The following is a 22,320-nucleotide window of genomic DNA, read 5'->3' on the forward strand; positions in this document are numbered from 1 at the left end:
CCCTTGCATGGATCGCTACAATGGGAGCTCGAGGAAGTGCCACCAACACGTCCGATACGGACCCAGCCCTGAAGAACCAGCTGTTCTCAGCCCCATGGCTGGCCTGTAGATTCTGATCACTTACAGTTGGTTGCATAACGACTTGCAAATCATTGATCCTCCGCTATACAGCACACAACTGCCGCCTTGGCAGTGGCTTGGTGCGTTGGTTGCACCTCCGGAGGATGGAGAACGTGAACATCCTTGGACGGCCATCTTGGTCTTCTCGTCAAATGCAATGATATCACCGAAGCACTGGCACCACTCGCATTTCATTTGATGTCTCATTTCGTGGATTCAACAAAGCTTTCAAGACTTGTGAAGCAGTCCACTTCGGCACTTTCCTCTGCCAATTACGTATCCGGATTGCACAACTGTGCCAAGCTTGACTCGAACTCTGCCGGTAATCCTTCGCCGCAGATCTGGGGAAGTGCCAATCTACCATAAGCTTATCCCGTGGACGGCTCCAACCTTACACAGTCAACCCTGCCAAAGCGTGGCGTTAGTCTGCCGTGTCCAAGGTTGTGAAGCAGCAGACTGTTTGGATTGGTCCTCCCAGGCTTTGCGGCGACTGTCTCGGCCTCGTGGTGACGTTTGGCGCAATTGTCTGCCCAAAGGGTCAGGAGACGACATGTATACGTCAACCTGTTGGCTCGAATGAGAATTCAAAGCTTCCGCCACGCTTCTCAGCAGGCCATGGGACCCCGTTGCTTGAGAAGCCGTTCGGAGTTCTTTGGGGGAGTGAACGGCCTCCTGCGCCGGCGGGCTGCTTTTTGGCATGTCATGGCCACGCTATCTCAGCCAGGATCCGGACACAAGTTACTCAATACTTGGACAATCCGAACTTCTCGGTGGGAGCATCAGTCATCTGGACCATGAGAACATGAGACAACCAGTCAGATTCAGTCGTCGACCAGCCTCGAGGACTGTCTCTCCTCGCTATTGTCCAGTTCCCCACCCACCATTCTGCTGACGACAGTCTTTTGCAGATGGTGGCAGCCTTCTGCCCACCTCGTCGCCCAAACAGGAAGCCGTGTGTACACCATGTCCACCGATCACCAGCTGAAGGTGCCCCAGGAGCTGTCTCAATTCGCCGCAGAGCTTCATCGCTGACGTGGAGTCTGATGCTATAAAACGGCAAGTTCTTCTATACATCATGGGTACCAGAGCGCTTGATCCGTTGTATTCTCAGCCTTGTCTATATTCACGCTTTTGTCCTTGTAAAAATGCGTCGCACATTATTTGCGCTCCTAACTTCTTCGCTCCTCGTCCGAGCCTGGCTCCCCGACAACGCTCCCTCCAGCGCAAGTATTTCTGCTTTTGCCAACAGTGGCACCAGCAAGATCCGCGGCGTCAATGCCGGCTCGCAGTACATTCTGGAGCCATGGATGGCGGCCGACGTCTGGCAAAACACGCTCGGCTGCGGCGAAGCTCAAGCTGAGCGGCAGTGCGTCGAGACGGCGTACAACGGCGACATGGACGCGGCTGGGGCGGCATGGCAAAAGCATTGGGACAGCTGGATCACGCAGGACGACATTCGACAAATGGTAGCCTACGGCCTCAATACCATTCGCATCCCCGTTGGCTTTTGGATGAAGGAGGACTTGCTCAACGAGTATGAGCGGTTTCCGAGAGGCGCGTCCTGATCAATTTCTTTTGGGAATGCGTCACTACACTGCGTTTGGTTCTGACTTGAACTAGGCGGGTTCAATCATTTGGTCAAATTTTGCGGCTGGGCGTCTGATGCTGGGTTGTACATTATCATTGGTACGTGACCTCCCCCTGACAACATACGACTGACCAATTTGCCGCGCATCTCTCGAAAACACCCCCTGATCTAAAACTAACGCGCCCCCTACCAGACCTCCACGGCCTCCCCGGCCGTCAAGTAGCCAACAACGCCTTTACCGGCGACGTGCGTCCCTTTTTTACCCATTTCCCCCTCCCTCCCTCCAACATACTAACACTCCACAAGTACCAATCGACGACGGGGTTCTACCAATCAGACTACGAATCCGGGCGCGCGTACGAGTTCCTCGCCTGGATGACGAACCAGACGCACACAAACACGGCGTTCCGCAACGTCGGCACCATCGAGATTGCCAACGAGCCCAAGCGCGAAGACAGCGGCGACACGCAGTGGCTGGTGCAGCACTACTACGGCTCGGCCATCGACGCCATCGTGCAGGCCGAAGAGGTGCTGGGTGTAGCGGATGCGGGCAGGCTGCATATCGCCGTGATGGACGATCTGTGGTGAGTTCTCAACCACGCTTCCCTGCCTTTCCATGCCACATCCATCTATCCATCAATCCATCAATCCATCTATCCATCCACTCTCCCCTCGAAGCTAACACCACCCGCACCCCAGGGGATCCGGCCCCTCCCCCAGCACCGCCCTCACCATCCCCCAACTCTCGCGCCTCCTCTACGACGACCACAACTACCAATTTGGCCCCATCGCCTCCGCCGGCAACACGCCCTCGGCCGCGCTCACCTACACATGCGCCGACACCGTCGGCCAAGGAAACCGGGTCGACGCGCAAACGCCCAAAGTCGTCGGCGAGTGGGCGCTCAAGCTGGACATGCTCGCCGGCCAAGAAGTGGCCACGGAAGAAAACCGAGCGTTTTTTGAGAGCTATTTTGCGGCGCAGATGGACATGTATGAGCGCACGAGGGGATGGGTGTATTGGAGTTGGAAGGTGCAGGGGAGTGCGGACTTTGTGGACACGCTGCAGTGGGGGTATTTGAATGCGGTGGTGGCGGGCGTTGTGGATGCGGATTTGAGTGCCATGCTGGCGAAGAGCCCGTGTTGAGGTTGGTGTTGGTGGGGGAGGGGGGTGCGCTTTGCGACTCTTCTCTCTGTGCGCGCGCAGTGTGTTGTTCCTGTGGATGTAATGTACGGAAGGGACATCAGCCCGTGTTATGGCTGGCTGGGAGTGCGCAACACTCAGGGATATAGATTGCTTCAATCGTTTCCATTGCTTCTATTTCTTGGTATATTCCTCCGCTGTTGCCGCCGCTCTGTCCATCTGTCCATCCATCTATCCATCTATCCGTCCATCCAGGCTTGCGTACATTTTCCGTTTGCCCCTTCACGCTCTCGCCCTTTGCGGGCGTGTAAGCTCCTGGCTGGCTGGCTGGCTGGCTGGTCGTCTCCGAACGCTCTCAAAACGTATGCCTCGTTGGTTTTCCGCCCGTGCGTTCTCCAGCTTTCCTTCCAGCTCGATGCGCCACACGCGACGCTACGCTATCCTACGCGGCCCATGTCGTGTGCCCTGCTCTAATATCCGCGCGTTTCTCTGCTATTCGAGAAAAATCGTTGTGTCGCCGCACGCCGAGTTCCGTCGACGCTCGACCGGAGCAGGCCAGCCGTTTCTGTCATGTCGAGGTGCCGCGGCCGTCGTGTCGATCGTGCCTCGGGCGAGACCGCCTGCCTGCCTGAGTTGGCATTTGCAACGACTGCCTACGCCGGTCGGTCCGCCGACGGAGTTGCGAGGGAGCAAACTTGTAACGGCGCGCTGCTCGTCGTTCCCGTCGCCTGTGATCCGGAAACCGCGTGAGGCGCGCGGACGAGGCGGTTTCAGGGCCCGACGCGTTTGACTGCTGCCACGCAATGCTGGCACGGAGAACGTCTCGAGTCGGTTCAATTCGACGGATGACATGTTGAGGATGCCGGGCAGGGCGCAAACGAACGGCGTCGGTGGGCTTTCTAGACCGAGTCTACTGCTCGTGTCGCGCAACAAGACCACGATCAGCCAGGCAGGCGGTCGACGCGATGCGGCGAGCCGAGGAAGTTGTTTTCGGAGATGCAGTAGTCGTCGTTGCAGTGGCCCAGCTGGTCGAAGCAGCTGTGTTGATGGTCGAGGAGGTTGCACCCGAGGCCGCTGGGAAAGGTCAGCATTGCATTTATCACGGCAACAAGATGCGTTAGGACTCACGAGTTTGTCCTGACAAGCCAGCTCTCGCCCTTCTTCTGTAGCGCCCACGACTTCCCAATGACGTCCCACTCGGTCACGGTCGAGGCGCGGCGCTCGCGCACGTCGTGCAGCAGCTGCACCCATGCCGTCTTGACGTCGGCGGCGACGCAGCCCTCGATGCGCACAGTGGGAATGTCGACGACGTAGTCCTTGGCGGCCCACAGGATCAAGCCCGTCAACACTTTGTGGCAGCACGGCGCGAGCCAGCTGTCCATGCGGAAGCCCGAGTAGTCTTCGCGGTGGCCGAGGCGCAGCTCGAGCACGCGCAGCGGCAGGCCGCGCAGGACTTCGGCGTCGGCGGGACCCCATGGCTGCGCGGCCGTGTATATCCACGCGCCGAAGAACTTGACGGCGCTCCACGTCGTGAGCTGCAGGCACAGCTTGGCCAGGGCCGTTGGCGCGACAGTGAGCGACGCCGGCGGCGGGGGACGGCATTCGAGGAATCGGCGCAGCGTGTAGGCCGACTGGAAGCGGAACTCGCCATTGAGCCACAGGCGATGGGAAAACTCGGCCTTGACCTGCTTGCTGGTGAGGAGCAGCGAGAGGATGGGACCGCAGCCGTTGACGATGCGGCCGCGCCCGAACAGCTCGGCCCGCACGTGGGAGCCGGGATGGCGAAAGTCGCGCGACAGCAGCCCTGCCGTTCCCGCCGGTCCCAGATAGTTCCAGTTGTGCTCAAACTCGTACGGGTAACAAAAGGACACGACGTGGTCGTAGATGATGTTGCGCAGCTCTCCAGGGAGGCGCATTAGAGGGAAATGCTGTCCATTGGTGTCCCACTGCAGAGCTTGCTTCCACGACAGGGTTCCCGGTCCAAATACGGCGTCGGTGACAGGGGGGAGCGTGTCGAGGAAGTCGGAAAATGGGCGCCAGGTATCTGAGGTGCGGATTTCGACGGTGGCTTTGGACAGGCGGAGCAGCACAATGGCTTCCCATTTGCCTTCGTTTCTCGCGTAATCCGAGTGCTGACCGAGGCTGGAATCGCGCGACAGCTCAAAGTAGTCGCCGTCTTCGCCGTCCTCTGCGCGCAAGCAGTACTGGAGCGGGTGGAGCGAGATGTAGAGCGACTGATGGTGGCCATGGATGTTTGCGACATTTTGGACGGCGATGATTCTTTGCGCAGCGGCGAGGAGGACGTCGGGCGCGCCGCCCATGTCGGGACCTGGAGAAGTCTCAGTCCTGGAGTAGAAAGCCGAAGCTATCCACGACATTCTTGACCGAATCATTGTATACATGCTGAGGTGCGGCGGCACATGACCAGGGACGGGACGAACGGCACACGCGACGAGATATAAGGAACGGCAGTAGCCAAAAAGAGGAGCAAAACAGGCACGCAAGCTCAAAGACTTGGGAGAGGGCTAGAGGAAAGGGGAATTGATAGCGCAACATGGCATCGGATGGATGGAGCGCTAGGCAGTGGTTACGGCCTAGTCTCATGTCGAGCTGACAGCTAGATGACATGACGCAGTGGCAGGTGGTCTGGAGGAAGGCTTTGGAGCCGCATGACGCTCGTTTGGACGTACAATGAGACGGAGGCCAGTCGCGAAGGGTCTGGGGCGGTGCGGAGACCGAGGGCGAGGAGTAACTGAGAGAGGACTAGCAGGCCAAAGGAAGAAAGGGAGGGACGAGTCTAGGGAGGATAGTTGAGATGGCGAACCAAAACCAAGACTGGATAAGCTGGTGGATTCTCCAGCACAGGTGAAACGGTAGGCGACAAGCGAGAGACTGGGCGGGCAGAGCTGGGCCCAAAAGTAATTAAGAGAGGTACAACAGCGAGTGGCATTGTATGCTTGTGTAGCGCTGGAGTCGGCACGGCTTGAGCCGCGCGATCCGCTGCCATTTGAGTCTGAAGGCGCAGACTTTGGGACGAGGACAGGAAAAGACTGGGTTGGGTTGGCAGTGTTTCGAAATTGGCTTGCGACTGGTGCGGAACGGGAGGCTTGTCGCTTGTCTCGTCCCTTGTGAGGCTCGAGAAGTAGAGTAGCGGGACGCGCGAAAAGAAAAGACGGGCGGCAGGAACAGGAAAGGAGCCAAAGGTTGTGGGGGATGCGAGACTAGAGAACCCGGACTTGGACTTGGGGAGACAAAAAAGAACTTGGGCCCGAGTCAAGCGGCAGACAGACTCTCGCTAGCCTGACTCGCCCTGCTGCCCTGGACCTGGACCGGACTGGCCGGACAACGACGGCTGCTCCAAATCTAAATACATACCCTCCCTTCTCGTCTCGACTGCTCCGTCAACGGATGCGCTGCCGTCTGTTGTCGACGTTGACCGTCTTGACCTCGTCGCCCACCTCTCTCGAACTCGACTCGGCCGTGTTCAAGCCGCCGACAACCCGACAGGAGCTGCCAATTGTCAGCAAACGCCATGACGTCGTCCACCGTGCTTCTCCCGCTCGCTCCAATCCACTCGATCCGCGGAAATGCGACGGCTGAAGACTCTGCACACAGAGATGCGACCACAGAAGTGAAGAAAGAGGTGGGCATGCTGGATATCAAAACGTCGCCAGTGGACGGTCGGCGTTGCGTCAACCTCAAGCGAATGTCGTGATCAGGACGCCGCAGGGGCACTGTCGAAAAACACCACACGCGTCTCGCCCACGCCAATCAAATCGGCCGCTCCGTCATTCGCCCTCGACCACTGCAGCCCTCGGTGGGCCGCAATGCCTCCCATGTCCGAGATCACCGTCGAAACGGCCACGGCATCCGGCTGGCGCTGTGGCAAGCACGCAATACCGTATCGGCCTCCCATCTTTCGTAGCCGCTGTCGTAGAAAAAAAAGAACCGACTTTTTGATTTCTTCGTTCAGTCCCCAGCTTTCTCGTGGTGGAACCCAGCCCGTCTGCCAGCATTCTCCCCCCGCCGGACACTAGCCGGAATCGTGAGCCTGCATCATGGCCGCCATCAACGACTCCAAGGCTCCGCTCGAGCATGCCGACGTCGAGAGGTCGTCGTCGAGCGAAAACTCGTCCGACCTCGACGACAGCTACGAAGTCTTCAAGAAGACTGAAGGGCTCGAGTACGACGAATCCGAGGCGAAGAGGGTGCTGCGCAAGATTGACTTGCGCGTCGTGCCCGTCCTCTTCGTGACCTATCTGCTCCAGTATCTCGACAAGGTGTGTGGAATCGCCAATCGCCAATAGCCAAATTGCGGCGCTGACGGGAGCAGAATGCCATCAACTATTCGAGTGTCTACGGTCTCAAGCAGGGGACGCATCTGCACGGCGATCAGTACTCGTGGCTCAACTCGGTACGTTTCTGTCGTTAGCTCCAGAGACAGTGACTGACTTTTTAGATCTTTTACTTTGGCTACCTCGTTGCACAGTATCCCTCGGGGTACATTATGCAGAGGTGCGTCTTCATCACTGATCGACGTGCCGCAGCTGACATGGTGCAGGTTTCCCATTGGGAAGTTTCTGAGCGGCATCACCTTTGGTACGTTTCCGTCTTGGAGCTGAGGTCCTTGAGCTAACAATCTAGGCTGGGGAGTAATTCTCATCACGACGCCGGCATGCCACAATTTCGCCGGCATCGCCGTCAACCGCTTCATGCTCGGACTCGTCGAGGCCGCAATCAACCCAGGTACGTGTCCATCTCCGCCTTCTCCGAGCCCCGTCCAAGCTGACAATCGCAGGCTTCGTGCTGGTCATGGGTCTGTGGTACACTTCCGCAGAACAGCCCCTGCGCCTGGAGGCCTACTACTGTAAGTGAAGACGTGCCCGATGCACCCTCCAGCATCAAGTGGGTCTGTGGCCCTGGCTAACTAATTCCACCATTTTCCAGGCACTAATGGTTTGGCGACTATGGTCGGTGGGTACGTGGACACTCCTTCGTGCCCCTTTTCTCGGTTGCGTGCTGACCGGACCCTCTTGCAGTTTGATCGGGTATGCCGTTGGACACATCAACTCGGGGACCCTGGCCCGGTGGCAATACGTCTTCATCATCTTTGGAGCCGTCAGCATCTTCTGGGCCGCCATTTCGTTCCTGCTGCTGCCGGACCTGCCGTCGACGGCCAAGTTCTTGACGGAGCGGGAGCGTGCCATTGCTGTGGACCGCGTGGCCAGCAACCGTCAGGGCGTCAAGAACACGCACTTCAAGAAGGACCAAGCGTGGCAATGTCTCGTCGACCCCAAGACCTGGATGCTGTTCATCCTGGCCATCGGGGCCCAGGTCCCCAATTCGGCCTTGACCAGCGTGAGTACCCTTGTCCATCCACCTCTCTCCGCTGCCCTCTTCTTCTCCCTTCCTCCGCTGCCCTTTTCTTCACCCTCCCTTCCTGCCCCTCCCGTGCTCCGTCTCTTCCCTGCCGTTTGCAAAATCTTCTCACTGACGCCCCACAGTTCACCTCCATCATCATCAAGACGTTTGGCTACGACACGCTCGGCACGCAGTACCTGCAAATCCCGGGCGGCTTCGTGCAATTCGCGGCGCTGCTGGGCGGCGGCTTCGTGTGCACCAAGTGGCCCAACTCGCGCTGCATCACCATGATCGTAGCCAACCTCATCTGCATCCTGGGCGCGGCGCTGCTGGTCGGGCTGCCGGACACCAACAAGTGGGGCCGGCTCGTGGCGCTGTGGCTCTGCTTCTTCCAGGGGCTAGGCTTCAGCATGAGCCTGACCATGGTCAGCAGCAACGTGTCGGGCTACACCAAGAAGCAACTTACCGGCGCCGCCATCTTCACGGGCTACTGCGTCGGCAACATCATCGGGCCGCAGACGTTCAAGGACAGCGAGGCCCCCGGCTACCACTCGGCGTACATTGCCATGCTGGTCGGCTACATTGTCAAGCTGCTCAGCGTCGTCGCGCTGTACATTTACATGTGGAGCGTCAACAAGAAGCGTGACCGCGAGGCGGCGGCTGCGGGCCCGCTGAGCGAGCAGCAGAAGAGGGAGGCCATTGAGATGGGCATGCACGACATGACGGAGATTGACAACAAGGGGTTTAGGTATACGTTGTAGGCTGGCTGTTGGAGTGGTGCAGAAGTAGAGATACCCTGAGACGCGGAAAAGCTAGAGTAAGAGCACTTAGACGACGGACAGTAGACCAAGAGATATAGACATTTTTTTCTTCGTCACTCGCTCGTCCTCAACCCGTCGTCGTCACTCGTCCCCTGACTGGCAAACCAAGCCACGCGACACGACAGACGGAAAGAAAAGGCTTGACAAAAGCTTGTCTGTCTGTTCCCCCCACACATCCTTCCCTTTGCTCGCGCCAGGTGGCGCGCCGGCTGGCTGACGGCTGGCGTCGCCATCGTGCGTCCGTCCAACCGGTTGTCGTCGAATTGTCATCGCTTGTCCAGCTGCTCAAGTGCGTCGCGTGCTTCAAGTCGGCTGTGTTTATTCGTGGTACTGCAGACCTGCTAACCTTCAACATATGTCTCCTTTTCTCTACACAGTACGAGGTCATGGTACGGTGTGGTAAGCCAGCCACATCGACAGCATGCCAGCCAATTGCGCAGATATAAAGAAGGCAGTCCTCATCCAGAGCCGAGGAACCGAACGGGGGCGCACAGAGCCGTCAGTCCAGTCGGTCGTGTATAGGTATAGGCAGGTGGCAGGAGAGCACGCACGCAGCGAATCAAATCACGCCATAGATAGGCGGGCGAAGACGGTCTCTCAATTTCAACAGCAACTCGGCGTGCGTACATAGATAAACAGAGATACCAAACGCCTTCCCTTCACCTGACCTGACGCCCAGCAAAGCGACGTTGCTGCTTGTTTGTTGTTGTTGTTTGTCCTCTCACTGCACCGCTGGACGTCGCCGCGCTGGACGTCGCCGCCGCGCCACCGCAACATCACAGCAGCAGCAGCTATTCCACACAAAGACGAAGACGGATGGAAAGATAACGAGCGGCACGGGCGGTGGTCAATCCGTACAGCGCATACAGCAACAGAAGCACACCACCGACGCGCGCCGCACCTCATCGCATCTCATCTCTCGTCAACACCTCATCTCATCCAGACGCCAACAAACCCAACCAACGAACGACCCAACAAGCCAGCCAGCCAGCCAGCCAGTCTCGCAAACAGCATTCCAGACAGGAGCAGGGCAGCGCAGTCGACAAGACAAGGCAAGACAAGACGAGAAGAAGCGGGAAGATTGGCGCGGTGCGGTGCGGTGCGGTGTTGGCAAGAAGACGCCTCGATGTCGCAATCGCCCCGGACCTTTCTCCCATGCCTCCCATGCCTCCGCGGCTACGGCCCCAACCGTGCGAGCGTTGCGAGCGAACGGGAGCCAAGGTTAATTGCGTGATGCTGATTGCGGATTGCTGATGAGCACGAGACAAGCCCGTACATGTATGTATGTATGTATATGGATGGAGGCAAGGTATGGAGGTATGTATGTATGTACATGACAAGAAGGGATACCGCCCGCCGCCGTCTTGCTTCGCCTCGCCGCGCCGCGCCTCGCCTTCTTTCTTCGCTCTCTTCTCGTTTCTCAATCTCTCGTTGCTGCGCTGCGCTCTGCTGCGCTCTGCTCTGCTCTGCCTTCTATCTTTCTTTCTTTCCGACACCTCGCTGGCAGCAGCTCTTGACGCCTCATTGAGTCTGTCTGTACCGATGACAAGAGCGAGGGACCTGAGGAGCAGGCTGCAAGGCTGAGATGAGATGAGAGGCGTTTCCTTCGGGGCTCCGTCCGCTCGGCCAAAGGTCCGTTCGATGGCTGGCTGGCTGATCTTTCAAGGGGGCAGACGCATTGCTGCCTCCCTGCCTGCCCTGGTGGCGCTTGGTCGCTCGCTCGCTGTATAAGTCCAGCTGCCGGCCGTCTCCTGGCTGCTTCGGCTGTCCATCTCATCTCGCCTGGCTTCGTCGACCCATCCGGCCCGACCGACAGGTCCGCCTCCTGTCTGCCGTGCCGACCGCTGCTGACGACTGACAGCCTGCTCGTACAACCGCCGCCAGACACGCCCCATTGCTCGTCGACCACACCTTCGTCCTCTCTCGCCTCTCACCTCTCGGAACGTCGGACGACTTGGTCGTCGCCGGCTCACCTCAAAATCGACCCCGCGACTCCAGTGCCCCAATCCCATCCGAACTACCGTCCCATCCGTACACCACTCCCTGCCGGCCCGCCGTCGAAACGCGCCGAGTGCGGACGGACTACAAGGAAACAAAACACAAGGACCGAGAAGGAGATGGCCATAATCGGAAGAAGGAAATGTTGCCGGGATGGAAGCAGATTTGGGGGAGGGGGAGCCGAGTTGAATCGGTTCAGAATACCTCACTCGCCAACGAGGGCGACGAGGGCCAAGGATACGTCTGGATCCTCGGGGGCATTTCAGAACTGGTAGCGGTTGCAGCGGGCGACGCGGCGGGTGATGTCGCGGGCGGCCAGGCGCATCTGCAGCTGGCCCTCGTTGTACTCGCGCTTGAGCAGCAGCATCTCGCGCTTCTTGGCCTCGATGATGCGCTTGATGCGGTCCAGCTCGGCGTTCTGGCGCGGCGCGTCGGCGCGGCAGTTGGCCACGTACGGCGAGTGGTCGACGGCCCACTTCTCGTACCGCATCCAGTTCTTGTCGTCGACGGCCATGGCCGACGCGTGCAGCAGGTCCGTCGACCAGTACGCCGTGCCGCCGCCCGTCGACAGGAGGGCTTGGGACAGCGCCCCCATGACCAGGTCCGCCATGACGGCCTGCTGCGCCTCGAAGATGAGGAAGATGGGGAACTGCTTGGCGCGGAAGCCGCGCCCGGGGAACAGGGCGTTGGCGACGGCCTCGACCAGGTTCATGAGGAACTTGGCCGACGAGTGGGCGTCGTTGGCCGCCTCGCGCGCCGCGTAGTTGACCGTGTAGCCCACGTCGACGAGCGGGAAGCGCAGCGGCTCGGCCCACTCGCTCGTCGGCGTCTTGTCGAGGCGCGAGTGCAGCTTCTGGCAAAACATTTCCAGCTCGGCGATGCGCGCCTCGGACGGCGTGGCGTAGGCGTTCTCGTACGACGCCAGGTACTTGCGGCGCCCGGCCTTGGACAGGTTCTCGTTCCACTTGTCCGGGCTCTTGTACGTGTCGACGCACAGGGCGAGCTCCCACTCGCTGGTGCGCGAGTAGCGGCGCAGGGCCTCGATCACGTCAAAGAGCTCGGTCGGGCTGGGGGACTGGTTCAGCTCGTCGACGAGGACGCGCTGGTAGATGCACGGCTGCGCGGCGGCCTGGGCTCGCAGGCGGCCGATGGCTTCGACGGTGGCCGAGTCGTGCTCGGCGTCCCAGGCCAGGTTGCCGTCGAGCAGGGCGTGGAGCACGCTGTTCTCGGTCGAGGTGAGAATGTCGTAGCAGATTTTGCTGACCGAGGGCACCTTTGAGCCTACGAGGGTGTCGCAGCCGCGGGCAATGTCGCGCAGCAGCAGCTCAATCAGCGGGTTGTAGCCCTGCTTGAGCGCGTTGACGTACTCGTCGCGCGTGCGGTCGCGCGGCTGGATGCTCTCTACGTGAAAGGGGGACTGCGGCCTGGTCGACTCGGCGCCGGCGTCTGCTGGCTCTGCTGCAGGTGGTGCGGCCGGGGCGGTGGATGCCACGACGTAGCGCACGCTGCTGGACTGCAGCTCGGCGTCGTCCTCCTGCTCCGTCTCGGCCAGCCGCGCCGAGTCGTGCTCCTCTGCTAACCGCATGCTGTACTCGAGCGTGTGGCAGGTCAGAACTGGGCACCATGTTAGTCTCGTCCGCAGGTAGGCCACGTGATTTGGGTGATTTGGCGGGTGATTTTGATCTTCAAGGGGCACGGTTTTTGATTTTTTTTTTTTTAACTCGAGAATTCGACGTGCGCGAGTGACTTGAGTTGAATGGTGAGTGGAGTACTGACCCTGGGCATCGTCGGCGTCAAAGTGGGCTGGTTGCAGGCGGATTCGCTTTGCCGAGTTGTCGGATTGCATCGAGGCCTGGGTAGACAGCGAGTCGGAGGACCGCTGGCGCGACGAGGAGAGCGAAGCCATGGCGGACATTCAGGCCAGATCCGGCGGGTTTGGGAGAGGGTTGAAGCAGACGGCTGCAGAGGTGGATAGGAGAGGATGAGATGAGGTGGATGGGTGGGTGGGATGCCGAGACGAGGTGGTGGGATGCGGCGGTTGGGATGAGGGTTCGGGGGGCGTCTGGCGTTGAAGGGAGGGATATGGATAGAATGTCGTGAGAGAGAGACGGGAAGACAAGGGCGGAGTGAAGGGACCGACGTGGACGGGGTTTGTATGTCAATGGTGGTGAGGGCTGCCCTGGTGGAGGTGGAGGTGGAGCTTCCTTTGCGTAAGCTCGCGGGGCCCGTGGCCAGAAGAGAGCAGCGCGCCGCCCCGAGTCAGTCAGACTGCCTTGCCTGCATTGTAGTACCCTTCACCACCACGGCACCACCCTCTGTCCCCACCGCTACATACTATGCTACCCTCGACGGGAGTCCTGAATTTCAGACGCTGCCGTCTTTGTTTGACCGGACTTATCTTCTCCTCGTCTGTCGTCTCCCCGCATCTGCTGTCTACTGTCTCCTGCGTCCTGTCCTGTCCATACTCGCTGATCCGCATGACGGCTCCATTCCTTGCGGGCCCAGACCACCAGTGAGTGTATCGCGAGAAGAGAGTGTCGGATGGCACCGAATGGCTATTGGACACGTTGAGCGAGCGGCGTTGTATATACAACAAACTCGCCCGTCTGTTTGCTCCATCACCTTTCAAGGTTATGTGGATGGTCGACCATCATCTGTCCATCCATCCCTATCCTCCATGCCTCCCTATCAGTGCATCTGGCTCTTATCAGCGTGCATGCAGTGGCAGTTTTAGGGCGTCCCCTTTGTAGTCATGTGCAGAGTGATCTTCGACGACTACCACCAAACACCGAGCCCTCCATCGGCTTTGTCCTGCTTGTCGGCGGCAGAGGCAGACGAGTTGGGTTGAGCATTTGACGGGCACAGGCAGCGTTGGTATTGTCCGCGGTCAAAGAAGAAGTACACAAACAAAATGCCCTCGACTGTGCCTCGACTGCATTCCCCCCGTCGAAGCTTGGCATGGCGGCCGTCGTCCGATGCCTTGGCGGCCTTGCGTTGGAGCAGACGCAGTAAAGAGTTACAGACTGTCGCTCGGCTAGGTACCGGTAGGTATGAGTATCGTCGGTCGTCATCATCAAACGAAACGCGGCATGCGTCATCGCTGCGACCAAAATAAGCCTCCAAATGTCCGTCGTCGTCGTCGAGGTGCGTGCGACTGCAGTGGGTGCGTGCAATAACAATGCGACCGACCGACCAGACCAGCACCTATGCCTCCTCCCTGCAGGGGGATCGCAGCTCTCCGTCTCCACCCGCTACTCCACCACCACCACCACCACCACCACTCCCTCTCTCCTCCCAGTTGAGTGCCCGTCAACGAAGACGACCACGACGCCCTTCATCATTCTCCCAGCCTGCCCTGGCTCTCGATGCGCTTCCCCGAAACAAGCCCCCACGTCGCCTACCACCTCGTCGTCGCTCCCTGTCCTGTCTGCCGCGACCCAAAGCACCACCGCCCTCTCGATCCCTCCTCGTGTCGCCCTCCGCGTCTCTTCTCCATCCCCATCTCGACCCACGCCGTCCACGGTCGAGACCGTCCGCTGTCCGTCGTCTCCAGCGGCACGAGGAGCACAGTCTGCGCATGTCCTCCACCGCCATGCTTGTCTCCATGCTTTCACTCACGAACTCCTCGCTTAGCCATGTATAGTACATACCTAGCCGCGCCGCGCCCTCAAACTTCCCTCCCTCTCTCAATCCGTCATCTTTTACGTACCGCGTACCGCCGCCGCTCACTCTGCTATACCACAACCAGCCGCTCTCCGCTCCCGTCAGCCTCAGCCTCGGATCCAGACAATTCCAGCCTTGAAAGCTTTTCTTCCTGATCGCCACCGTCCGCCCCATCCATCCATGTGGCGCCGTCAGTCCGTCTCCCTCGTCTGGCGGCTCTGCGGTTGGTAGGTACTCGCCGCCAATGCGATCGCGATGCCCAGCCAGCCACCCGCCCGCTCGCACGCGCCCGCTCCCTCTGCGTAACTGATCGCCGTTGATTGGCCTGGCCTGCCCGAGCACTGACGGGTGGTCGGTCGGTCGGACACGAGCACCAAGGTCGGAGCGGAGCGGAGCGGGCGGCGTAGGGCAGGAGACAACGGGCTGTTGGAGACGTTTGCGCGCACAGTTTCCTCGCGGACTGAGTGCAGATGAGGTGAGGGTTGGACGGTGGATTGTGCGGTGGAGGGAAAAGGTCTCCTGAGCGCTGGAGACGGCGAATGTCAGTATCTCAGGGCTTGTAGGTAGGTAGGCGCGTCTTTTACTCAGACACGACGAGTAGGCCATCAGACTTCATGCCATGTAGTCCAGTCCATATGTAGACTCCCTATCTTGTACCAGGTACCAGTCGGTAGGACCATACACACAACCCACCGCCCACACCACTTACCCATGGACTCTTTCACCGCAGCACCCACCTCAGCGTCGGCGTGAACTCAGATATGCCCTGCCCTGCCCGAGCACGTCAAGACAATCGAGTCCATCCCGAGTCCGTCACAGCTGACCTCCAGCCAGCCATCCCCAGCTCCGCACAAAGCAAGCGCACTGTCTTTCCCCATTCTCTTCATCCCCTGCCTCACCGCACGAGATGTGCGCCTCACCGCACGGCCTCGCCGGTCACTGCCAAAACAGAAACCGCCTCACGTGTCTTCTCCCTCCACTACAGCATAGCACACAGTCCAAACGCTCCCACAGCTCCCGCGTATGTAGGTATCTTCCTCAGCCGATTCGATCTGCATCCGCATCTGCAATATACCATCTACACACAAAAACCTTGCGAAACGGATACGCAAGTACTCATGACAGACAAGAACAGCGCGTTGGTCGCGTACAAGCACGCTTCTAAGGCCCCCTTCATCAATTCTTTAACACAGGGAAAACAAGTCGTCCCCTTGTAGTCATGGACTGGATGAAAAGAAAAGAGTACCTGCTGCAATCGTTTTCGGTTTTAAAAGGAAAACAGAGTTCAAGACGGGGCGAAGACGGGAGCTCCGGAAATAAAGCATTTACATAAACTCATGAGCGAGAGAGATGTCCGAGTGCGAGGGCCTTGGGAGCGGTGGGTGGATGGATGGATGGATGGATGGATGGATGGACGGCAGTAAGAGGCACTGAGAAGACGACGCTGAAAAATACAGGTGCTGCAGTAGTGAGTACTCCAGTCTTCAGTACACATCTATCCATGCAAGAGGACAGCAGAACCAGCGGTGGATCATGGCACCACCATGGTTGCTCTAGATCCCCTGACGCTCTGGCAAGAGTATAAATTTTATCAGTGAGCAGAGTTTTCAAAATGGCCGGTTGGCGCAATGGTAGCGCGCACCCCTCCTATCATGTGACCCGTAAATTATATATTACGGTACATTACGTGCTTAGTCAGCCAGGGTGAGGCTGTGCGTTCGAGTCGCACATCGGTCGAATTCTTTTCGTTTTTTAACGCCTCTGAAATTTTTTTTTTTCGTTCTTTTTTGGTCGGGAGGGACAGGGGGCATGCAGAGGGGATTTGGAAGGGATGGTGAGGGGGCGGGGTGCGTGGGGATGCCTGTTGTCGAAAGGAACCGGTCCTTTTTGGGGGGGTTTTCTTTGGTGGAGGGGGCTCGGCTATGAGAGGTCGGACAGCTACCTTAGCGAGGTATGTGGTGCATGCCGGGCGAGGGAAGGAAACCCCCTTTTCTTTTACCTTTGCACCAGCAGGCGACAGTCACGACTTGCGGTACAAGTAACGAGAACAGCATAGACATTCAAGAGCCTGGCATGCAAGGGAAGCAATCGATTCCTACTACCACGAAACTGACACACCACCTCCCTCCTCCCGCACAAATACCTGCTGGCGCCACCATGCAGGAAGCTTTCAAGAGCAAACCTCCACCAGACTGACAAGAGAAAATGCCCGAAGAGTCGACGTACAGGGAGCATCCGTGAGCAACCGTCAACCGCACCGATCAAGACAAAAACCAGTACACCCACCAGCTTCAACCTCTGTTCTCCAGCTCGTGGAGTCGGCGGCGTTTGGGCTGCTGCTCGTCGATGTCGTCGATCAACGACTTTTTTCCGCCGAACCCAAGCAGGCCTTGGAGGTAGTGTGGGATACCAAGCGGGCCGGGCTTTCCTACTTCGATGCACGGCGGAAGATCGGAGTCGAGAGAGTCGTTGCCAAGTTCGATTCCCGGTCCCTCCAGTAGTACATGCGGTCCGCCACGGAAGAGATCGTGGCCCGAGTTCGTTTTCAATGGCAATGAATGTGGAAGCTCAGGCGGCTCGTGGACGTATTCGATTCCCACATCCGCGACGACGCCCTTAACCAGTCGTCCTCCGGGTTCTTTGGCCAATTGTTCATGAACGCGTTGAACCCTTCGGCTAGAGGTGTTCGTGAATTCAGCGTCGGACCAACCGTCTTCGGCCTTACGCCTCTCGTGAAGTGGGTCGCTCGTCGGTCGATCTCTGATGTGTTTGACGAGATTTGGCAGTGAGCTCTATCCCTTCTTGTCCTGTGGACAATAAGGGCAGCGCCAAAGACCCTCTGGGTTGGCCTTATGGAGCTTGGTTTGACGGCGGTCCCAAATCGCGCGGCGACTGTGGAACTGGGTTTCCTGATGGTCCAATAGCTTAGCTTGCCTGTCCCACACGTGCTTCTTATACTCTTCACTGACAGTCTCGTCGGCCAGACAAAGGGCGCATCTCTGGTCTCCGTCGGTCCAAACACCTCGCGGTCCCGCCAGCGAGTTGTTGAGGGCATGTCCATGAAAGTCTTGGCCAAATCCCTGAACGGGACTTTGGGCTGGCCCAGCTCGCCGTCTTCGTCTTGGTCGACGTTGAACCGAAGTGTAGAGACTCCCGAACGGCAAGCAGCGTCCTCTAAATCTTCGTCTCGACCAAGCACTCCGTCGTCATCGTCGTTGGCGGCGTCGACCGTCTGTTGATTTTCGTCGTTTCGGTCGTCGGCTGCGACGACATCGGCAGCGCGTTCAAAGATGGACTTAGGGAAAAGACTGGCCTTGGCTGCGCCGACGCGGTCGAGAAAATCGGCATGCGTCATGGTGGCCTTTTGCATCTCCCTCTCCTGAGCCTCGAGCTCTTTTCTGGCCTTCTATTGTATCCTCCTACGATACGTCTTGAGCTCTGCGGGCGTGGCGTCGCAAGGGTAGTCTGGGTCGGCGTTCATGAGCACATTGGTGTACGATGCCACGGCCGCTCCGGGTGTCCCCTGAATTTCATGATTCTCCAGGGATTCATGGGCTAAAGGAGCCCAACGTCGAACAAGATCGTCAGAATGAGCGCCAGCTTGTATTACCTTCTCCAGCATGACAGCCGGAAAGTGATGACTGTCTCGGAGGAGGCCAAGCACGGGGGAGCAAAAGAGATGATGACACCCGGACCTGCGACAGCAACCAAGGAGCATTCCTCATCTGTTGGAGACGAGGCTTGGAAGCAGTCGTTGACTGTCGCAGTTGCGCCCAAGGAGCATTCGTCCGCCGACACGGATGGGGCCAGATAGTGTTACTTTTTTCCGGGTCTTGGACATGCTCTGGCTTGATGGTGATCCACGTCATGGGCTCGTTGCGAGCTTAGGATCCAGAGAAGAAAGTCCCGAGTCGTACGGCTAGGATTCAGCTGAGGCACCAGGCAAGCTGGTGTTGTTCTGAATTTTCGATGCAGATGTTTTCGTACATCGCATAACCAGTGAGCTGCCTCAACTCCTCTAGACCGAGGTACGTCTTTTTGGAGTTGCCGTGGCTCACGCTCGGGTACAGCCGCTGCAATTTGTGCATGTGCTTGGTGAGCTTTAGGTGCATAAGTCGGTACGGCGGTGGTACCCAGGTGCGCTGGCAAACGACGTGCTTTGTCCAGAAGCACAACGCCTCGCGGTACTGGACCAGGGAACCATACTTGATGTGGTCGCCTGGAACTCCCGAGCGTGGGACGGCTTTCAGGTGGACAAAGCCAAGGAACTTTCTGAGTCTCTAAAATAGCGTATCCCAGTCCCTTGGGGATGCCGCTTCCATCAGCTCCTCATGAGAGCTGTGTCGAAAATCCACTCGAAGTAGGGTGCCTCCTAGGAAGTTCAAGTACGTTTCGAGGATTCGGTCCTGGCGCCTCTGGCGCGATTGGGACTGTGTGCGGAACGCGTCGGCCGGAGCTTCGACAGTTTTAAGCTGGTCCAAGAGATCTAGGAGCTCTTGATCATCGTCTTTATACTTGTCCATTTCAGCTGCCTGTTCGCGGACCGACTTCTTTTTGGAGGGCATATTGGCCGATCCAATGCGTACGGGACCAGGGCCGTTCGACGGTGATGAGTCTCCAGGCCGCCCTTGAGAATTGATGCGTCTGACAGTAATGGCCCTTGGGGAAAAGGCGGTCGTTTGGCGTTACCGGAGGCCCTCGCTGTCAGAGTATACAGAGACTTCTGGCGCGGCGATGAGCGTTGTAGTCGGAGACGGGGGTCTTCTGGCTGACAATTTCCCAGCGGTCGGCGTAAACGAGTTCAATCGAGGTCTGGAGATCGGTCAGTACATGTGGCACCAAGAGTCTGTTGGTCGGGTAATTCTGTACCAACCGGCGTCCGTCGTGGGCTGACCTCGTCCTCTGGTGCCTGGTCCAGCGAAGATGAGTAGGCCTTGGGGTCCTAGCTGTTGGCGGGCGAGCAAGAGGTGCTCTTGTCGCCACGGGATTGAATTGGTCGAAAATCTGGAGGTCGATCGGAATTGGGTTACACTAGAGTCCCGTTGGGCGAGTAGAAGCTTACCAAGCGGCGTGATCAAGCTGTTCAGCAGCCGGTACTTGGCGCCTGGGCCGGCGAAGGCGAGCAGTCTTGAGAGTCCTGGCTCTCGGCGGCTTGCAACGCTTGATCGAGAATCTGGAGGTCGATCAGCACTGGGCTACACCAAAAGCCCTGTGGAGCGAGTAGAAGCGTACAACACGGCGTGGTCAAGATTTTAAATGGCCAGTCCTTCGGCGCCTGGGCCGTGGAAGATGAGCAGGCTTCAGAGGTCTGGCTGTCGGCGGCTTTGGAGGTGCTTGTAGCGTCCAAAGACCAGAGGTCCGGCGAAGAGACGCGACCGACAGTGGTGGTGCGGAAGCAGTAGAGGTGGTGAGGTGGTGAGAGGTGGAGGAGGAAGAGGATGGGGGAGAGTTGGGGCAGAGTTTGGGAAGAGATGGGGCTGCGGTGGGTTGGGGAGTTGCAGGATGAGGAAGTCGCACTCGCACCACCCACGAGACTTCCCCTTCTGGTGACTGCCCAGCACCCGGCGCGCTGTGACTCTCTCTTAAGCTCTCTTCTCACTCCTCTCTCTCTTCCCAGACGTCTACTTCTCCAACTCTTCTCAACCTCACCCAAAGCCCAGTCCCAGCTCTTCAGAGTGCACCCTACTCTGCCGCTTGAGCCTCGTCGTCTCCATCACCTCACCTCCAGCCGTCCTCAGCTTCGTCGGCCGTCTTTCCTGGTCCTTCAGGCCCATCGTTGCCCGCGAGCCTAATTGTCGTCGCCGGTTAAGCTCAACGGCCTCCACTCAAGCCTTCTCGCCGCCGCCGCAAACGGCTCATCCTTGAAGCCCTTCAGAGCACAAGTCTTCTGGCATCGCGGACGCAGGTGAATCAGCCGCATCTCTCGGTATGTCGCTCACCAGGCCGTGCCACTGAAGCATCCGTCGCTGATCAAGTCCAGATTCGTCCTTGAAGGTCGCTGCCCTCAACCAAGCTCCATATCTTTCAAGCTGCAGACAGCCAGGCCTTAACCTCAAGCACGATCATCGTTACCGGCTCAGGTGAAGCGGCCAAATCTACCAGTCTGTCAACCACAAGATCTTGCCACCAAGGCATCCGCCGCTGGAAACGACCAGATTCGTCCTTCGAGGTCACCATTCACAAGTACCATCTCTTCCAAGCGTCGGCGCCGTCCCGGCCTCAGCATTCAGCAAACCAAACACCAGCCCTCAAAGCCCACCGCAACCCTCTCAAGCCGCCGTCCGCGCCGTCCTGGCCTAAGCAGCCGGCCAACAACACACCCTCACAGCCCGTCGCGCTCAAGCAACAAGCTCACCCAGGTCGGTCTACTCAAGGACTCGTCGGCGCTAAACGCTCCCTTCTCTGATTCAAAAATTTTGGTCCACGCCCAAAGGACTTTTCAAGAAAGCAACCATGGCCAATGAGACACCAGAAGAGCGCCAGACGAGCCAGACCATGACAAGCTCGACGATCTTAGGCGGCGCGGCAGCCTCGGCCAGTCCATCCCGAGACTGGCTCATGTTCAAGGACCCGAGCAAGTTGTCGGCGTCAGATGTCGTCATTCAGAACAGTCTGGGCGTTCTAGCCTTGAAAATGGACAAACTTGCCGAGAATCAGGCCAGACTCGGAGACTTGCTCCAACAAATGCTGGAGAAGCAGATTATCAAGGACGACTCGGGCGAGGAAGAAGACGATGACAAAGGGGAGGAAAAGGCGGATGTTCGTCGTGCTTAGGTCGGCGTCTGGTTTCTGGTCGGAGACGGGAGGCGGCCGATGCGGTCCTTCAACAGCCGACGTGGGCGTATGACGGTCCCCCTTGGCTCTCCGATATGGCAGATCAACTCTGCGGTTTACGGTCGAATGGGTCGGTCAATCTTGCTACTTCAGTCTTCATGGTCAGCCAACATTCAGGTCTCGAAACAGTTAGCCGAATCGGTAGCTAGTACCGTCGGACGGAGAGGAGTGATCCGGCGGCTTGCCCGTAGCGCACAATGCAATTGATTCCACTGCGTCTTCTTCATGCATTATTGCGTCTTGCTTGGTCCGTTCAAAGGCAAGGTGCCGCGCGGCGCAGACGGCCTATGTGGATTTGGTCGGTCGGCGTGCGAGGAAGTTGGAATGTTGCTGTAGGTACGTTACGACCAACCGTCAGTCACCTTTCCATTGCACTACTTGGGTCCGGCCTCAGCGCGCACGTACGTACCTTTGTCCGTGACGACCGGCCGTTGCCCAACGGCATCTACGTGCCGAGGGCAGGTCGGCACGCCATGGTGCCCACGGATCGGCTTCTACTTTGGCCGTTCTCTACAGCATGTCGGTTGGTCCAAGAAGCGTGTGGTACCTGGTTCCTGGTCATAGACGCGAGGGGTTCGGCGCTGAAGCGTCCTGGTCGGTCCTGTGGCAATGTGGCCCGTCAGTCAGCCAGTCGGTCGGCGTCAACGGCTGGTTAGTCCTGCCTGGCTGGTCTTGGTGCCGACTGGTCCTTTGCGGCTTACCGGCGGCAGGCGGAGGATACATGAGTAGTATGCGGCGTGTTGACCTACAGTACAGTAAAATACGTATGTGTACAGCGCAATGGAACAGGACGA

The 22,320-nt window shown here is 58.5% G+C and overlaps 8 protein-coding genes and 1 non-coding gene across 9 annotated transcripts; 4 read left to right on the top strand and 5 right to left on the bottom strand.

Moving 5' to 3' along the window:
* The first annotated feature begins 1,212 nt into the window (after nucleotides 1-1,212).
* J3D65DRAFT_620439 (glucan endo-1,6-beta-glucosidase B) lies at nucleotides 1,213-3,021 on the top strand. The gene is made up of 5 exons (XM_066799872.1): nucleotides 1,213-1,674; nucleotides 1,741-1,806; nucleotides 1,902-1,954; nucleotides 2,015-2,292; nucleotides 2,408-3,021. The coding sequence occupies exons 1-5, from the start codon at nucleotides 1,266-1,268 to the stop codon at nucleotides 2,850-2,852; spliced, it is 1,251 nt and encodes a 416-aa protein (XP_066657264.1). The 5' UTR covers nucleotides 1,213-1,265; the 3' UTR covers nucleotides 2,853-3,021.
* J3D65DRAFT_304513 (uncharacterized protein) lies at nucleotides 2,587-3,806 on the top strand. The gene is made up of 2 exons (XM_066795225.1): nucleotides 2,587-2,594; nucleotides 2,802-3,806. The coding sequence occupies exon 2, from the start codon at nucleotides 2,962-2,964 to the stop codon at nucleotides 3,637-3,639; it is 678 nt and encodes a 225-aa protein (XP_066657265.1). The 5' UTR covers nucleotides 2,587-2,594; nucleotides 2,802-2,961; the 3' UTR covers nucleotides 3,640-3,806.
* Nucleotides 3,807-3,973: 167 nt separating this feature from the next.
* J3D65DRAFT_602000 (uncharacterized protein) lies at nucleotides 3,974-5,251 on the bottom strand (the record flags this gene model as incomplete). Its single annotated transcript, XM_066798076.1, has 1 exon — nucleotides 3,974-5,251. The coding sequence occupies one exon, from the start codon at nucleotides 5,249-5,251 to the stop codon at nucleotides 3,974-3,976; it is 1,278 nt and encodes a 425-aa protein (XP_066657266.1).
* A 1,427-nt stretch (nucleotides 5,252-6,678) lies between these two features.
* Nucleotides 6,679-9,085, top strand: J3D65DRAFT_304055 (major facilitator superfamily domain-containing protein). Its single transcript, XM_066795223.1, has 9 exons — nucleotides 6,679-7,129; nucleotides 7,183-7,263; nucleotides 7,309-7,364; nucleotides 7,411-7,448; nucleotides 7,494-7,595; nucleotides 7,648-7,716; nucleotides 7,797-7,827; nucleotides 7,889-8,207; nucleotides 8,354-9,085. Exons 1-9 carry the CDS (start codon nucleotides 6,908-6,910, stop codon nucleotides 8,969-8,971), a joined length of 1,536 nt encoding a protein of 511 aa, XP_066657267.1. The 5' UTR covers nucleotides 6,679-6,907; the 3' UTR covers nucleotides 8,972-9,085.
* A 1,746-nt stretch (nucleotides 9,086-10,831) lies between these two features.
* Nucleotides 10,832-13,064, bottom strand: J3D65DRAFT_305472 (uncharacterized protein). Its single transcript, XM_066795227.1, has 3 exons — nucleotides 12,806-13,064; nucleotides 11,083-12,643; nucleotides 10,832-10,839 (listed from the first exon to the last, which is right to left on the bottom strand). The coding sequence occupies exons 1-2, from the start codon at nucleotides 12,942-12,944 to the stop codon at nucleotides 11,292-11,294; spliced, it is 1,491 nt and encodes a 496-aa protein (XP_066657268.1). The 5' UTR covers nucleotides 12,945-13,064; the 3' UTR covers nucleotides 10,832-10,839; nucleotides 11,083-11,291.
* Nucleotides 13,065-13,862: 798 nt separating this feature from the next.
* J3D65DRAFT_620464 (uncharacterized protein) lies at nucleotides 13,863-15,545 on the bottom strand. Its single transcript, XM_066799873.1, has 2 exons — nucleotides 14,226-15,545; nucleotides 13,863-14,154 (listed from the first exon to the last, which is right to left on the bottom strand). The coding sequence occupies exon 1, from the start codon at nucleotides 15,296-15,298 to the stop codon at nucleotides 14,339-14,341; it is 960 nt and encodes a 319-aa protein (XP_066657269.1). The 5' UTR covers nucleotides 15,299-15,545; the 3' UTR covers nucleotides 13,863-14,154; nucleotides 14,226-14,338.
* A 761-nt stretch (nucleotides 15,546-16,306) lies between these two features.
* J3D65DRAFT_t49 lies at nucleotides 16,307-16,429 on the top strand. Its single transcript has one exon. It is a non-coding gene; the product is annotated as a tRNA-Arg (tRNA).
* Nucleotides 16,430-16,808: 379 nt separating this feature from the next.
* J3D65DRAFT_620469 (uncharacterized protein) lies at nucleotides 16,809-18,546 on the bottom strand. The gene has a single exon (XM_066799874.1). The coding sequence runs from the start codon at nucleotides 18,060-18,062 to the stop codon at nucleotides 17,238-17,240; it is 825 nt and encodes a 274-aa protein (XP_066657270.1). The 5' UTR covers nucleotides 18,063-18,546; the 3' UTR covers nucleotides 16,809-17,237.
* Nucleotides 18,547-18,618: 72 nt separating this feature from the next.
* Nucleotides 18,619-19,257, bottom strand: J3D65DRAFT_666663 (uncharacterized protein; the record flags this gene model as incomplete). The annotated part of the gene is made up of 2 exons (XM_066802941.1): nucleotides 18,619-18,964; nucleotides 19,082-19,257. 2 exons carry the CDS (start codon nucleotides 19,255-19,257, stop codon nucleotides 18,619-18,621), a joined length of 522 nt encoding a protein of 173 aa, XP_066657271.1.
* Between the last annotated feature and the right edge of the window lie 3,063 nt (nucleotides 19,258-22,320).

This window comes from Phyllosticta citribraziliensis (assembly GCF_038025025.1).
Source record: "Phyllosticta citribraziliensis strain CPC 17464 chromosome Unknown J3D65scaffold_4, whole genome shotgun sequence".
NCBI lineage: Eukaryota > Fungi > Ascomycota > Dothideomycetes > Botryosphaeriales > Phyllostictaceae > Phyllosticta > Phyllosticta citribraziliensis.